The following is an 18,670-nucleotide window of genomic DNA, read 5'->3' on the forward strand; positions in this document are numbered from 1 at the left end:
TGAATGTTAGGGAGAATAAAAGGTTGGCAATGGACTGTAGCCAGTAGAGACCAGATGTTATTGCCTTTTTCTAGGCATGATGTTGTAAGCTGCCTCCTGGTTTTTATTTTTTACCTTTTGTATTAATGACCAGGGCTTTGGCAAAGTAGTAATATATATAGCAATAAAAAGATGTTGGTATAGGACTGAGGGAATTGGATTATGTTTGCATTCTTTCAAGATGGCTGCTTTTTCTCGTTCCTGTTTGCTTGGCAGATGAGGATCTCCTATGGAAGTATCCATGGGTAAAACAGGTCTAAGTCGTACATTTTCTCCTTTGCTGCAAAATGTTCCTGTGTGGCACTTTCAAAAACCCAGTGCTAGGCAATTAATAGGTGAAAATTGCACTGAGAAATACCACATTCTGCGTCTGATTGATATCTGCAATGATTGTCCATCAGCTCTACACGGTAGATAAATCAGCTCCTTATTTGATTGCAGAGAACAATCAATATAAAATCATAGGGTTTGTTGGTAAAATGTGTTACAAATGCTAACCTACCCACCAAGCTTCTTCACAAGCAATAATTATACACCTAAATGTACACTTTTTGCGGGCTTGAACTTTGTTGTCAACTTCTAAGAGAGCCTTTGGATAGATGTCTGATTGGTGGACCCGGATTTTGGTGACAAGTACTTATTTTCTGATAGCTCATTATTTCTTTTGTGAAGAAGGTAACTTTTGTAGAAGGTAACTTTAGGTTTTATGGACCTTTAGCAAACTATTAAGGTCAATATCACACACGATGGGTATAATTATAGAATTGGTCTAATTGTTCTTTAGTAGGAAAACCAACTGAAGACTCAAGTGACGACTTAAGCTTCCTATACAGTAGTACCACCTGTGCTTATTGCACATGTGATTTTTGTTTTAGCATTACATTACATTAGAATTATCATTACTTGATATGTTAAAGATACTTACACCAGTGAATATTCCAATAACTTTGGTTTAGGATGGATATGTCTTACATTTTATAGGCAACTCTGTTGTTCACAGCTCTAAGACTGCAAAGAAAGTACCGTATTGGCTCGAATATTTAAGACTTTAAGTCTTTAAAGTGGGGGTGCGGCCTATATTCTGGGTCTAGCGCCCGACACCCGGGACATGCAGTTCCGGGCGCCAGGCAGGCAGCGGGGTTAGGATACAGATCCCCCACAGCGGTGCAGGGGACCTGCATCCTACTCCCCGATACGCTCAGACAGCCTCCCCTGCCAGCACTTCCCACGGGGGGGGTGCCGGCACGGGAGGTTGTCTAAGCGCATCGTGTGGACCGTCTGCACGATGCGTTTTACCTCTGCCTTGCGGGGCTGGCGGGGGACATCTACGCAACACGTGTGCCGGCACCGGAAGTTGTATACGCGTATTGTGTAGATGTCCCCCGCTGGCCCCGCAAGACACCCGGGAGTCTGCCCTGGTAAGTCGGGGGGGGAGGAGGACAGTGGCAGCATATCTCGGTGGGGGGGGGAGAACAGTGGCAGCATATCTCGGGGGGGGGGAGGACAGTGTCACCATATCTCGGGGGGGAGGAGGACAGTGGCAGCATATCTCGGGGGGGAGGAGGACAGTGGCAGCATATCTCGGGGGGGAGGAGGACAGTGGTAGCATATCTCGGGGAGGGAGGACAGTGGCAGCATATCTCGGGGGGGGCAGAGTGGCAGCATGTTTTTTTTGGTGCTTTTTTAAAGAAAAAAACTTTTAGGGTGCGGCCTATATACGGGGGCGGCCTATATCCGAGCCAATACGGTATATATTTTTTTGTTATTAACCAATGTTACCCTTTATTTCTTTCATGTGATGGGATATGACCCTATGTTACCTTGTATTGCCTTTGGAAAGACATTTGCCTTTATAATTCTTTTAGTTGAATTTAAGTATATTTGGATATTAAAATCATTTTCCATTCTTACTACAATTTTCTTCAAATTTAAACAAACCTAGCCCATGGCAAGTCTTTCCTCACAACTTTATTAATTTTATTGGGTAGAATTTTTTATATTTATTTTTAATGAATGTGTCTCATATCCAGATCAGACTGATTTTTGAAGTGAAATTTTAGAAAAGTCATAAGTTTAATCATGAGCTGACGCCATTGCCCAGCGCTCTCAATGTGTGCTATAATATATACATATATATATATATATATATATATATATATAACATAAAAAAATAATCATACTGTATTTTACCAGGATTATACCCAAACTTTTAAAAAAAAAATAATTAGAGAAGCAGAAGGAAGATCTCATGCAAGGAGGCTAGCATGACCTTGAGCTGCCGTGTCTTTTGTTTTGAAGGGTGGTGGCTCCAGACCTGCTTTGCAGCCTCCACTGGCGAGCCTCATCCCAACAGATCCCTAAATATTTACAGCTAAAACCAAAACAGAAAGAATGGTTTTGTTTTACTATATACCTCTGCTTGTTAAGCAATTCCGACAATGACCCAAAGTCTCCTAAGGTACAACAGTCTCCTGAACACTAAGCAGCATTTTAAGGGTAACGCTCAGTGATGCAAAGCGATTAGTCCATAAATATATTCAGGAGGACTGTTTACTTGTTATGTTATTATCATCATTATCACCATTTCATTATCATTTATTTATATTATGCAATCAGAAGCTGCAGCACCGCACAGTGGGACGTTTGAGACGGGAAGTGTCCAGGGTCTTTGTATTTAAATCTTACAATCTCTCTCACTGATTCAGTTAGAAGAATAATTGCTGTCTTGAAGAAATGACTCTTCCATTTCCAGAGGGTAATCACCCCCCCCTTTTGACAGCTAATAAATGTAATCCTACAGCTAACTTTATGTTTATGTGATGACATTTTCGTATGATAATCCACTAGACTAAACGAGTTGATTCTCAAAGGTGAAGTAGGCTTATTTCACAGCTTTATGTAATGAGGGTTTGTTACATGACAGGAGGGCACCTTTGTTACTTGGATGACTGTGGTTGAGCAGCAGCATTGAGTGTGTGTGTGTGCGTGCGTGTGCGCGCGTGTGAGTGTCACGGACCGCAACGCAGCAATTCCCCCGAGTACCCGCGGCTAGCGGGTACTCAAAACTTACCTCTCCCGCAGTTCCGGGACCTTGCTTCGAGGTGCCAGCATCCAGCAAGCACCCGGGGCAGGTCCTTCCCGATATCCCCATCGCAAGTGATGGGCGGTACGTACGGGGGCGAACCACGCCCCCTCTCTTATAGCCTGCCTCCCTGGAGACGACGTAACTAACGTTACGTCACCCGTTGGGGGCGGAGTCTGGTTTAAGCGGCAGATTCAAAAGCCGAGCACTGACTTCCATTCAGTGCTCGGTTATTGTTCTAGCTGAGCAGTGCATTACAAGTTTACTTACCTGATTGTCTCTCCGTTGCTGACCCGTGCCTGTCCCTGACTTCGCTGCCATCTCCACTCCTGACCTGGCTTGTCTGATAACCATCTCCGTTGCTGACCTGTGCCTGTTTTTGACTTCGCTACCTTCTCCACTCCTGACTCGGCTTGTCTCACTGATTCATCAGTGCCTTTACTGCATACTGGGTTCCTCACTTGTATTCTCAAGAACTTTGTGACAGTGAGTGCCCGTGATGGGTCAGTATGTCTTGCTGTAAAGTAATGTTTATGGTGGTGTAGACCAAGTGACAAATCACCTTGTAAAATGTAGGCCGAATAGTATCTGGCATTATTGGCGGTCTTGTTGCATGTCGATCTGCAGACTATTTATTATTATTATTTGAAGGTTTCTATGCTAAAGAAAAAAAAAACAGAATTAAATTTGTATTTAGAGTTCTGTTCTACAACATCAGGTCTGCAGGTTTGCAGTTTTGAGTCCGAAAGGTGCTTCCCAAAAAAGATACAGACATATACATAAAAATGCCACAAAATGGCCTTACATACAACAGAAAAGTAACATTTTGTAAGCATTAGCATAAATAACCAACACAATCATAATAACTTGCCAAGACTGTATTAAACAGGCCATCCCTTAAAATTACAACATGCAGTAGAAATTCCTCTGACTGCAATTCTCACCATTAATGGAAAATACTTTTACATTTCCCCATATATATTATACAATACACAGATTTAATTAAAAGTTATGTTGACATTTCAAAGCATTCTAGATTTAATAAAGCAGCAGCTATCATGTTTTACGGTTTGATTTGAGAAGCATTAATTATTCTGAATGTAAAGCTCTAATGTAGTGAATATGCTGTACATGTTTTTTTTTACTGCATTGCATGTTTACTCTAGAATTTCAGTTTACAGGGTTCAGGTAGCATTAAACCCTTTATCTTTTCAAATATATCTCAGTTGTGTGATCACCTTCTTGTGTAGCCTTGACTACTGTTGAGTTTGGGCCAGATTTGCTTCTTGCGCTGTTGGTGGATATGGTCAAGTAAAGTGATTTGGAATTTGTCTGACAGCATGCTGTGGACTTGATGTAAGAGAATTTCATTTCAAGCCATCTGTGTATCTGCGCCAAGCAAGAAACAGCTTTCTTGAACAGACTGACTGAATTTGAAGTTAAAGTAGCAGCACTTTTAACAATTTATGTGCCAGAGGGGTGTGCAGTAACATTGGAAACCTACATATTCCAGTATTCCCCTTTCACTCAAAAGGTTACACTTTGGAGAATTAGAAGACAATAATTTATTATTCTGATCTCTTTTTTTTTGTTTCACTTACTAAGAACCCAATTGATGAAAAAATAAATCGGCCAATTGTGTTGAATTCTGTTGAGGTGATAGGACACACCTGGAAACCTTTCAGATTACCAGAGGAGGCTCCATCGGCTTTCTCAGTGTGAGCTTTATCTACTCCCAGCTCCAATATATAAACAAAGGGGAAGACCACCAGGTTCATACTCAGACTGAGTGTGGATATGAAGTGGAACAAGACAAGAATGCCCATTACCCCTCTATTTATCTTCATTTCCTAGAAGCTATCTGTACTAACTCGCAACATTTTAACACTGAGTATAGTGAGTGATATATATCACAGATCACAAAATAGCAGCTTTTGTCAATGAGCTGTTAATCATTGTAATTGAACAGCATATCATTCACTTTTTCAAAGACTAAATCATCCTTTAATGGTTATATAATTACCTGCATGTCTAGTACTGAGGTCTGAATATGTAGACTGATTTATCATAAATGTTTTTTTTCTGATTTATGATAAACGTTAATACTGCTTAACACCGCAGATCATTGTATTATTCCAGTGTTATAACCAAGAAATGCAATAATAATTTATTTTTTTGGAGGGTTTTTTTTTTTTTTTTTACATACAAGGAATAATAACTCTTTTGCATGTTGCTTCTTTAGCTCTGCATTAAGGAGCATGTCAACTGGATCATCACGACCTTCCAAAGTATGTCTCGTTTGTGGGGACGAGGCCTCTGGTTGTCACTATGGAGTAGTCACCTGTGGGAGCTGCAAAGTCTTCTTCAAAAGAGCAGTGGAAGGTAAATGTTCAAGTGGGTGAATACTTTTTACTACCTTCTTACTGTTTGTGGTGTTCTGTAATTGTTGGTTTGGCGTGATTGTGTGTATTTAAGTTATAATGCTAACTTGTCTCATTCATCTATTTCCCAGCTACATGTTTCTTCTTATGTAGAATGTATTTCCCCAAATACAGCTTTATGTTAAATTTAGTTAAAAATATCAGTATTGTATATCCACTTCTGAGTATAATTCTGTATAGATGCTTGGGATATTGCTTTGTTTTATCAATTTGGATAGAATGCATACTTGGTAGGTGCATTACTACCTTACTGAACTGTACTACTTACTGCTAGGACTACTAGCAGCCAAACCAATTATCCATATGCTTAATCATTACAGGTCCCTCAAGCAATTACAGTTTTAAGAGCCTGAACAAATGTTGGTACAGTTTATTGCACAAACAATTGTATGACATTCACACAAAATGGCACTCAGAATAATATATTGGCAATGTTCTTAAGGAACTATACCTGATCTAGATCCAAATGACAACATTCATAATTTAAAAGGGATATTGTATTCAAGTTTTGAACACATCCTTAATTGCAAATCCGTTGGAATAGAAAGAGCCTTTCTGGTACAATATGGTGAAAGTGGAGTTATGGTGATTGTACTGCTTCTACCATGTGGCACCTAAATGTCATTGGACATGTAACTACTACAGTAGTTTTTAACCTCAGATATATTAATAAGAACACTTTAAATTATAACTTATGAAACTTTTTTTGTCTTTTTTTTCTTTCTGAATATAATCTCTCCTAGTCATTCTTTTGGTATATGCCATTTTAGCCTGGAATCACTATGCTAGTTCATTTCACTTACCTCAGTATGCACTTGATATTTTTAACCTCTTAAATAGGGGGTGTAATTTGGCACTTAAAAGATAAAGTTAAAGTGGGGTGGCATCTATAGCGCTCAAAGTCAATCTGTAGCCCTCTCAATGTCATTTTCATAATTAAGTGTAAAATGTGAAGTGAGCCCTTACACCTTAGCTCTACATTAGAGCAGGAAAGGACTGCCATCCCTTTCGCTTCATTTTAATTGATTGTGTGAAAGAGGGCTCAAACCATATAGTGAATCATATTAAACAGATGAAAACCTTCACACGTCAGGGAAAATTGAATGAGAAAGTGTGATCGGAAGCATTTCATTGATTTGGTATGTCCTCATTTTCCAAGGAGCCAAGGAAACATATCCAATTTTTATGCAAATGTTATCCTTGTCCATGAAACAAATTAGTTTATCTGAAATGTATGAAAAGTACAAACAACTGGTTGCCATGGAAATTAAATTTACTATCGCTGTGTATGATTTTTTTTATTATTATTATTTGTGGAAACTGTTTCAAGTATTACTATATCACAAAACACTAACTTGTTGATTTACCAAATGGACATGTTGTTGTGCAGTTGATGTTCCAGTTCACTGGACTTTATTGGGTTCATTCCATCTGGATAATTTCACTAAACTGTCCAAGAGAAAAATCAACCGGCTAAAGTGTCTTACATCATCTGGCCAATGTACCTGCTGATGCCACTGGGGCTTATCTTGGTGTGTGTACATCTGTGTGTTTATCCGGTAGTGAAAATGGGTGGTTGCAAGATTAATGCACAAAACTTCATACCTTTCATAAAAGGAACTGAAGCCACTTTTTTTTATCAGAATAATATATATTTTATCCTAACGAAAGATATTGATTGACCTTCAGGTGAATTTAATACATAATAACTAGTAATGAATTTTAGTGCATTTGATAGTAGAATGGTTCAATAATTAGACTTAATGCATGTATCTTGAAGATTGCTTAACCGTTTAAACAGTGTGTATGCTTCATTGATTAGTATTACATCTTTTTTTGTTACAGGTCCATTTTAATTAAAATAATGCATGTGTTTTTTTCACTAAAATAGTAAAACCTTGTATCATAGAAGTTTTGTGGATAAAGACAAATATGATCGTTTTAAACATCAGAATAGTTTAAAGGGCATTGTAATTAAAATTGATCTAGTCTTGTGGTTTACCTTTGAGCCAGAAGATCATTGGGATGTCAATTTCAATGAAATACAGTTATTAATTATGCTATTCTCATTCTTCCTCCTCTCCGACAAAATCAAAAAAATGAAATCTGGCCTTATCTACCACTAATTGTTATCACTAACTGGGTTATAGAGCCATTTTATTTTAAGGGCTAATAATGCCCAGATTTTCTTAAAACCCTCAGTAAAACAAATAGGGTTTATATTATAAAGTTGTTTCTAAAGTTTAATATTCATACTTGCCTAAATTGACAGTTACTTGAAACAATTTTATCTGCAGTGGTTACAGGCATACATTTTACATAGGAATTACATTACAAATTGAGAGAGTCTTTATGAACCAAAAACTATAATCCAAGTTAAAATAAATTGTCTCCAGTATTGATGGTTCGGCTGTAGACTCGTTACTTACAGTACAAATTCAGTTTAGAATGCAGGATGAGAAATGCAACGCACTTTATACTCGTACACTCTTGTGTGGTTTCTCAGTGGTAGTCTTTGCACATTTTGAGATGCAGATATTGCTCTTTTGTCTTCTAGGATGATCTGCCAATGGGTGCACCTCCTTAACGAATAGGATAAAAAGCCTGGAAAGTTACACTGACTTTGAACTATGATTTTCAAAATTTTGTTTAGCGTGCTTAGTATGAAACCTTTCTTCTTATCAGTGTGATTCTTCTTTGGGCAGGCATTTGCTTTTTACATGGCTTACCATTGCTGAGACAAATCAGTGTCATTTTTCTTTCAAACACCAGATGTCCATAATCCTGGCACCATCCATTGCGTGTGTGAGACCCAATGAAAAGACAGGAAGCCAAAGCGAGCAAAACAATAAATATACGTTCACCTTAATATTAAGGACACTGCAGGGTATCCAGTGGGTAACCTACAATGTATGGACGATTGTATGAAATTGCAGTGTGCTCTACCCATGCTATGTGGACAGCTAAGTGAGTTTGCAATTTCTCACAATGCTCTACCCATCTCAGTCCTTTATTTGCATGTACAGTGCATAGAGCATGCAAAGCGGTCGAAGCTTCCAGCAAATAAAACACAAACCCTATTTTGCAGGTTGTCTTGGCTTAATATGCCTGATAATTTATCTCAAAACAAATATTAAAATGAATATTGTCAACATTAATCGGGCAATTTAAACCACTGGTACTCAAACTCATGCACAGCTCAAACCACATGACTACACATTACATTGTTTGGCACTACGTAGTGTAGTGTAGTGTAGTACAAATTCTCTGTAAGGAGGGTTGTGTATCCATAATGAGCATAAACTGCATATGGATGCCTGTTGATAGATCCTATTGCTTTTAAAGCAAGCATGCAGTCTTACCAAAGACCATGTAAGAGGTTTCCTGGTGACAAAGTGTTCCAAGCTGTACATTAGAGACTGAATTAAAGATGATTACATTCTAGTATGAATATGGTAACCATTATGCACACTTTCATTTCTCTTTAAATAAGTTCTCTTAGCCACCCAACCACAGCTTTGCTTTATTTTTCTTAAATATTTGATATGCTTTTTTTTTTTTTTTTTTTTAAATGCAGCGAGATGGATTAAGATAGAAAACAGTATGGGAAGTGTAATGGCTTAGGAGAACATTAGGCACCTGGTACTTTGATTATGAGTTGACTTCTTTACAGGAAGACAGGGCTGTCAACATAACATAGGAAATATCACAGCCCTATTTTATTATTGGACAGTTGGACAATTTTTATGATTCACTCTAGGTATCTTTGATTAAGACTTGAACATGGTAACATCATTTGCCCTACTTGATTCAATATGACACATAGGCGGCATCATTATATGTCATTGTATGAAATAGAATTATTGTATATTGGTGCTCAGTCTACCACACTCTCAAGACTGCTCTATAAGCACCTTGGATGGTTCCAGGACCCACAAAAGGACTGGCCAGGGTAAAGACAAATACCGTATTTGCTCGGTTACAAGACGTGGGGTATTTTTCAGAGCAAATGCTCTGAAAAATACCCCTCGTCTTATAATCAATGTCATCTTCTTATCAGACCTCAAATGATGTCTGACTATAAGACTAAGATCCAGATCCCCCGCAGCGCTGCAGGGGACCTGGATCCTCCTGTCTGGTAACCTCAGCTGCTGCAGGCACTTACACCTGGCGTCGATCACCGAGCGCCGGTGAAAGTGCCAGCAGCAGCGGAGGTTTTCTGCACGCATTGCGCATACCTCCCCCGACTGCCATAGAAGAGAATTCCCCGCAGCACTGCGGGGAATTCTCTGCCAGCCGGCGAACGTCCTCTCGATGAACACAGAAACCCCCTGCTGCCGCTTGTACTTCTGCCGTAGCTTCTATGACCCAGCACCTCCAGAAATGCCTTATACCCCCCTTATATGCCACTCTGTCCCATGATATGCCTTTTAACCCCCTATATGCAAGAGTGGCATATAGAGGTATAAGGCATTTCTGGAGGCAGAGTGGCATATAGGGGGTTAAAAGGGAAGTGAGTGTCCCCTTAATTACTAATATTCTTAATATTCATTGTGCCGTGTATTTACTTAGGTAATTGTATTTTTAAAATGGTTTGAATCCCAGGCCTGTTCTTCGTGTATTGATTAAACTTTCCATTAATATGTATTTAGTTGGCATTTTAATGGGTATCTCTGTACCAGGCAAGTGACTTGGAGCAAAAAAAATGCCTAGCTACAGCAATCTTTAAAGTGCTTTCTAAGTACAATTAATAAACAGAATATAACCATTAGCTATTAGCATTTTAAAAATCCCTCATTAATCCTCCTAGATATATATATTTGTTAATGAAAACATACCTGTTATTCATCATGTTTTTTAATTAGCTACTAAAAGCCCCCACTAGGAACAACATTGTCACAGTTTGATTATTCCTGCAATAATCTTGTCTTTCTTGTGTATGCGATGGTGAGGTGTTTCATTGAAGGTGATTGGAGGATTAATCCCCATGTTTCTTAATGATGTTGGATTGCGGAAATCTGTGCCCAATTCAGTACCTTCCATCTACCTTTATTTTGCGACCGTGTACTTGTGGTGTCCCGGCTTTAAAGTGCCAGGACCAACCAAACTCACTAGTCCAGCACTGTTAACTATCTCCTTAGAATGTTTTATACTCCATTCTGTCTTTCTTCTTTCTCTCCCTTGTTTCAATTACCGTGAACTTCAGTTTACCCAACTGAGGGCAGGTGACATTTTCAGCAAGAATTTAATGGAGAAAGCGGTAGGATCTTTGGGCATTTTAAGGATTAGAGCAGTTATAGGAAAAATAAAAAAGAAACACAATATTACATACATTAATTTTTAAGATATCTGAAATTGTTAGATCCAGTGTCCATAAAATCTCCTAGTTTTTCTTCAGTTTTACTGTACTTGCATACAGCACAATTGTAGTCACTTCATCCCCCCTTGAATTACTAGCCAGTTCACTGTGAGATTGCAATGGAGAAAAAATTTCAATAAGCCAACCTCATATATTGCTTCTATTTATCTACTTTGTATCATAGTTGTAATTTCAAAGATAAGGGTTTGCCCATTTCTCCAAGGTTCATTTTATAAGTCATTGTATTACAACTCACATTACTAATATGGTAAAAAAAAATTCTCAGTGAAAACAAATTGCCATTAAGTCCTCCTTGGAGAATTAAGTATGTGATTTATGCCATTTTGTGATCATCTGGGGCATGCATCTAACTAATAACAGCTTGTCATTTGTCTAATTAGGGGAAAACACTCTTGTTTAATGTTGTTGTGGTAATCTGAAAACAGACACTTGTGATTTCTCCCATAAGAGAAGCTTTGTAACGTAACATCATAATCTCATGTTTATGCAAAGGCTTCAAAAAGGGGAAAGATAAAGAGAAGATTATGGATTTGTTGACTTTGATTGTACAATGCAGGGGTTATAATGCAAGCATAGATGCAGTAGCGTTAAGTTTACATGTTCTTTTTTTCCCCATGAAAACATAGAATTTGATGGCAGATCTAGTCTGCCATTTTTTTTACTGATGTAAACCTTAATCAGTCCCATACATGTTTACATTTACTCACACCGTTAATCTCTACTACTTCTACTGAGAGACTGTTCCACCTATTTACCACTCAAACTTGCTTTTTGCAATCCTTCATTCCCACTGGTTTAACTAAAGCCGCCATGCACGTGGTATTCTTACAGCCCTTGAATGTTAATCCATCTCCCTTCACCTCATCACAAGTACTCCTCTACTTCCTTACCTATACTTGTCCATTTTATCTATTTTAACTCAACCCTTTATGCTTTGATGGGTAGGCAACTCCTTGAGGGGGGCCGAAACAAAAACACATCGGCTGTTGGACCTACAGGTAGCCTCCTTTAAACCACCAACAAGGAATGCATGAGCCCTAGGAGGCTGCTTCTTTGGCCCTGCCTTAAAGCCCTGGCCTTTTGTATGAGCTGTTCCTTGGTCACTGTGTACTTTTTGATATATAGTGCAGGACACAATTATTTACTTATGTCTCGATACCAACATGGGCATATGTATATTTTTATATTTGTCTGTTTATATATATATTTTTTTCTTTTAAACTATTCTATACATTTCCAGACACTTTTTTTTATTTTTGTTTTGAATATTTACACTGCAGAACAAGATTACAAAACCATAACTACCTAACAATGTAAGGTTTTTAGTGTCTTATACTGGAACGCCATCAGGGAGTTTCCTTGTCAGTTGAGGTTCTATTTCTAGCCCCCAAGACATTCTGGATCATCGTTTATGTTACGCTGTCTTTTTGAAACTTAATCTGTTAACCGTCCAAATGTTAACCCCATAGGCCATCAGGAAGTGACACTTTCTGTCGGTTAACCCTCAACATCCATCCATGATGTTTTATAAACAAGCATATCCAACAAGATACAATCTGATGATAATAAATACATTTTGTTTTTCTACTTCCTTAACTATTACAGCTGTTAAGTTCCACAAAACGTTAGTGATGTTAATGGTAGAGCATGTCAGCCAGCTTGTGTATCTTTCCTTTTTATATTATATTGTTTATTTTTTTACATTAGATGATCCTAGTTGTGCTTCTTTAAGACCTATCGTTTGTCATGTTGTGACGTGACAGTGGGAAAGATGGTGTTCTGCACCAGCATTACAAGTTTTCTAAGGTTTGTCAAAACCAGTTCTAGCTGTTTTTTTCCTAAAATCAGTTCAGATCATTTTATATTGATGGTTGTTATCATATTGACAGCAGTGTGAAGTTTTATATATTAACACAAGGAGGTACCATTTTTTTCCCAAGTGAATTCGATACAGTATGTTGTATTCCTGACACTTGCCGGTTTAGAACAGGTGTGATCTTTCTGGAAACTGTGCACTGAGGTCATACGGATTAACTGCACTTTCCATATGCTAATCCTCTGACTCTGATAGGTCACTATCTCATTTATGTGAATCCTTTGACTTCATGTAGTTGTCAGAACATCATCAATTATGGACCCCAGTTGTTGTACAGAATATATTCCAACGATATACATTTGTCATACTGAGAGAATAATGCAGTTATTACTGTCAAGTGACGATTAAGAGCTTTTGCATAATATCTTTTAAATGATCCAAGTTAACATATAGCTTAACACTTTTGTAATGTATAGACTTTTTTGTGGAACAATGACATTTTGAGTGGTAAATGCATGGGAAGTGTCACCCACCATATCCCACCATCAGAGATGGTTGAATATAGACGAACTAGCTAATTGGCTAGGATGCCAGAAACCCTAGTGCTGCCCTGGCAGCAGATTTGATCATAGTTTAAAGGGAAAATTAGACTTGCATATTTCTGATAGATACGTACACATTAGACACATATACATATGTTTCTGTGGGCTTAAAATAACTGTTCTACATTTTTTTGCAGAGAAACAATGAAACCCTCAATAAGTTTGAACAGGTCCATTTATAAGCAGTAATCATTGCTGCAGTGCTCAGCCAAGTCTGTAATGTTTTAATCAATAATTCACTTTATTAAAAAAAAACACGAAATAAGGTCAGCCATTCCTGTTCAATAGCATGCTCTATTTGTATTGAAAGGAACGATGGGAAAAAAAACAAGCAGGCTTTTCTGGGTATATTTTACTAAAAATGCTGTTTTTCTGTAAAGGAAAAACCCACTATAAAAAAAATCAGTTACTTTTGTATTCTAATTTTAAGAAGTGAATCAAACATGGGTAAAAATGTGGGTTGCAACCCAGATCTCACTGGTAAGGCTTTATTGCATTGGCATTATTTAACAGAATCAACATGGGCTTGTTTCATAAAGCTTATGTTTTACATAATTCTACATGATGGGTAGCCAGTAAGGAGCTGTCCAATGTACAACTAGCCATACTCCTAGTACTTCTCTGTTAGGACGCTAGCTGTGCCCCATGGTAATTATATTTCCACAACAGCTAAATTAGCTACTTCTCTAAAGCCAAAGGTTTCTATGCCTTTTGGTTATCTTTTCTTTGGCAACAAAACAACAATCGGTTACGTAATTAACATAAGGAAATGTATTATTGTTTATTACACATAATTATATATTGTTGATTTTGAGAACACTTTGCAGCTGTATAAACAGATATATAAATTAAGGGTCACTGATGGTCAGATGAGCTGACTGAATCCCTGATAAAAGAGCTGTGTTAGGGTACTTACTGTTCTGAAGTGAAGCCCAGGTGTCGGGATTGGACACACTTTCTTAAACGTGGTACAATAGAAAAGGTCTGGAGATGAGACAGACCTTACTACGTGTAGCCACAAGCACGTGTGCACTGAGAATGATAGGAGTCTCTGTAGGTGAGGTTCAGGACATCCGAAGTGCCACACATAATCCAGAAGGTCAGGAAGCCGGAGGGAGACGTAATCCAAAAACACAATCCAAGTCAGGGAGCCAGAGATAAGAAGGGTCAAACTAACCAGCCAGGTCAGGAAGCCAGAGATAAGCGGAGCCCAAGAGTAAGCCAAGTCAGGGTACCAGAAAAGCAGCAGAGTCCAAAGCAATCTGAATCAGCAACCAGGAACACAGAAATTACTGGAGAGGGTTGAGAAGCACTGATCTAGATGAAAGGACACAAATGCTTAGATTCATGTTGTCATATCTTCACGCGGTGTTGTATCATTAGGTATTGTATGCTGGCTCAGATAAAAGAAGGCAGATTTTATTTCGTAGTGGGGTACAACTTTTGCATGGTTCTTTTACCTTCCATATTTGTAAAGGTAGATCATACACTGTGGCAACCTAGCAATCCACAAGGTGCATTGTTGTGAGTTTTGATGTGCGTTCGTGTTGGTGCTATGCCCTTGGTGTATACGGTGTCTCTCACGGTTTTGTTGTAGAGTCGGACTAAAGAGCTGCCCTTCAAGTTCTCTTAGATCCAAATTTGATGCTGCATGCAATGGCGTCACCCTCCTTTTTTTAATGAGCAATGTTTGACCAGGTTCTAAGTCTGGGGTCTATCCATTGTGATACAGTGTAGAAGTGTATGGAGTGGTGGTCTGACCATACTACTGGATTTACAGTTACTGATGATAATTCTAGTCTAGAATGGAACAGTATGACCTTTTCTGTGGGTAAAGATAGCAACAATTTCTATAAAATTGTATATAGTTGAGGAGGTCCTACCCAAGTTTGTATAGGGTGTCATCAATCCAAGTGTTGAAGTCTTCCAATATAAACCATCTAGAGTGTTCAAGGATTGGCACTGCATATTATTGATCTGGTAGTATAGTTTTGGGGGTTCTAAGTTCTTGTTCTGTACTTTGGAAACCGTGTTTTGCAACAAGAGATTGTGTTAATGCCAATCCGTTGAAATTTGGTAAATCCGTGTGTGTGAAATGTGGAGCGAAATAGGTCCTTGGATATTTGTGTGAATTTTGAAGGTAAGGATGTTAAAATTAAGATAATTCCTGGAGAGGTCAGGAGCATGTGGGCAGTCTAGTATATCCCTTCCAGTTTTTCCCCCTCCAACTCAGGTTCTTTAGTCTAAAATTCTTTAAATTCTTTAAAATCTAAAAAGCATTGGCAGAATTACGTAGCATTATGTTATAGTGCTGCAATCCATTTAATTGACACAACTTTTTGCCTTCAGCATACCGTATAATCTACTGCAGACTGATTATAGACAAGTGTGGATCTAGTACTAAAAGTGAAATGTTTAAGTGTTAGCCCGACTGGGGTTTCGAAGGTCAAATACAGTTCAGTTTCTTTTTATTATATAATATGTCTGCGTGCACTGCTTTTTTTTTTGCATGCCTTTCCTCCACAGACTCTCTAAATGTGTAGCATGCAAATGAAATCCAGTTGTTAATCATCATCTCTGTTCTGTCAAATGCGATTTGGAAACCAGCAGAGAACGGTATCCTGCCATCTGGAATACCTGAATGTGACCTCAGCTCAGTCGCAGAGGCTGAGAAAACTAGACAGCGAGCGCTGCTCAGAGATGCGTCACGCAGCAGCAACGAAACTTAAATCAATACTTTTGGCCTGTCTGGTGTATACTGTATTAAGAAATGATCCAACAGGCATATGATTCGGGTTGTCTAGGGACAGCATCCCTCTTATTATTATTAGTTATTGGACTACTAGTCCCATGATTCACGGGAAGGGCACTGTGGTCCATGCCTAAATTAATATATACAGAATGTATGTAGTCATTAAACTTTCCATTAACAAAATGAAGAGCAGGATAGGCCAACCCTTTTAATTCCAGATTCATTTATACGTACCGTTTATATAAATCCGGCGTGTTTTGCAAAGTGCAGTTAGATTTTCTTGTTTTTTTCAGATCATCCCATTGAAAATGATTTCTTACTTGCAGCCAGGATTTGCGAGAAGAGAGTTTTTTGTCGGATCATTCAAATTTACATTATGTTTTATTTATTACAATGGGACGAATGAACATGACCCGGTTCATTGACAATACACATACACACTTTGAGAAATACTGGTACAAAATTTGTAGGGAGCGCTGTTCTTGCTGGCTTACAAATTGCAATCCTTTTGACTCTTGGTAAATTTACATATACATATATCACTAGCCAGAGGGCACACGGGGCAAATGCCTGATCTAGTGGCAATATCTTAGTAACTCTAAGAGCTGTGTTAAAATGATAATTAAAAAAAAAATTACCAACCATGTATGGTCTAAATGTTACCACTTTTCTACATTGTGGTCTTTATTCTCTATATTTATTTAATGATTTATATACTAAAAAAAACTCTTACAAAAGTAAAACGTAGGTATAACGTTTTCACACACCATTTTTTGATCACACACCAAATCATGACACAGAACTTTCTATAGCCGCACAAAGTCATTTCATTTTGGCCATATTGCGGATAGTCTTGTAAAACCCGTATCAGCTACTTGCATTAAATCAGGAGCCATCTCAATACAAACTCGGATATTTATTTATTTTTATGGTCTTGACAGCATTGCATCACTACAACTGCATATTTAGATGTGGCATTTACCATATGCAGAAATCAGATGTATCTTTGTAATAGGCAGAATAAACACTTTTATCGTTACAAAATTAATGCATGCTTCTATTGGGTAAATGTATTTTAGAACTCCCAAGATAACGCACATCATTACTGATGGTCTGGAAATGAGAAAAGCAAGAAAACTGGTTCCTTATCGGAATCTGGGGTCCCTTAGGAAAAAAAAGTCAGTAGACTGTTTACTGACAGCTTCTTGAAGTATTACAGCTATTGTGAATTTAATTTACTCCTACTCTATGATCTAGTACCTCGTATGAGGATATACTTTAAAAAGCAAATTTACAGAGAAGAATGGACTTTCTTTTCCAAAAAGGAAAAAATTGGAAAAAAATTTCCAATTAAAGGTACAGGAAGACTAATAATTGACCCCACTAGTATGTTTACATTAGCAGTTTTGTTGTTTCTCCTGAAGGCTTAATGACATAAAATAGCAGTTTCTTTGACAATAACTTATCAATGTCTGCTTTTGTGTCACGTGGCATTTATGTTTCCCCTTCAAAACTTTTACAGAATTAAATAATCATCTTGTGGAATGGTTTGGACATTCAACAGTATTAGGAATGAGAGTTTTTGCTTCATTTAGTTACAAAAGTAGACGAGCAAGGAACAGCATCTCAATTGAGCATAGCACGCCCCAGTGTTATTATTTGGCTCTATCACCTTTTAGAACCTAGCAACACCCCTGGAAGTCATCATGAGAAAAAAAAAGAGCTCTCACATTCTCTGTGTTTTCTTTGACGGCAGATACATGATGTTTTGCCAGTTGGGTGCCCCTCAAAGGTCAAGATGCCCTGGCTTCCACGCATACCACCAGAGATAGCCCTGCTTGTAGGCCATGTCTAGTTAGTAACCATGCTCCATGCTTCCCTGCACCAAACAAGTCATGTCATTTCCTCTCCAATACTTGTAAACCCTGTTATATTACCGTATTTGCTCGATTATAAGACGACCCCGATTATAAGACGACCCCCCAAAATCAAAATATTAATTTAGGAAAAAAACAAAAAGCCTGAATATAAGACGACCCTATAGGAAAAAAAGTTTTACCAGTAAATATTAATTCATGTAAATATATTTTTTAAATTTCCTTTTATTTGCCAACCTGCCCCCCCAGTTATGCCACTCTGCCCCCAGAAATGCTTTATACCCCCCTATTTGCCACTCTGCCCCATGATATGCCTTATACCCCTATATGCCACTCTGGCATATAGGGGGTTAAAAGGCATATCATGGGGCTGAGTGGCATATAGGGGGTTAAAATGCATTTCTGGAGGTATATATGCATATCATGGGGCTGAGTGGCATATAGGGGGTTAAAATGCATTTCTGGAGGTCCAGAAATGCATTTTAACCCCCTATATGCCACTCAGCCCCATGATATGCCTTTTAACCCAGCATGTACTGGCTGCCTTGGCTTGATAGGAGTGTGATTGCTGCTAACAGCAATCACACTCCTATCAAGCCAAGGCAGCCAGTACATGCTGGAACCTGGGGATGATAGTAGTGGGATTACAGCCTCCCTATGCCATGCTACAACCCCCACCCC

The 18,670-nt window shown here is 38.3% G+C and overlaps 1 protein-coding gene across 2 annotated transcripts in view; it reads left to right on the forward strand.

Moving 5' to 3' along the window:
* The window catches only part of NR3C2 (nuclear receptor subfamily 3 group C member 2), a 148,474-nt gene that overhangs the window by 93,270 nt on the left and 36,534 nt on the right, over positions 1–18,670 (forward strand). The window contains exon 3 of one of the 2 annotated variants that reach the window (XM_053460664.1): positions 5,364–5,515. In XM_053460664.1, the coding sequence (XP_053316639.1) occupies positions 5,364–5,515 (152 nt within the window). The remainder of the gene's footprint in view (positions 1–5,363; positions 5,516–18,670) is intronic. The other variant, XM_053460673.1, reaches the window with a different exon arrangement.

Source organism: Spea bombifrons, chromosome 1 (assembly GCF_027358695.1).
Source record: "Spea bombifrons isolate aSpeBom1 chromosome 1, aSpeBom1.2.pri, whole genome shotgun sequence".
Classification (NCBI taxonomy): Eukaryota; Metazoa; Chordata; class Amphibia; order Anura; family Pelobatidae; genus Spea; species Spea bombifrons.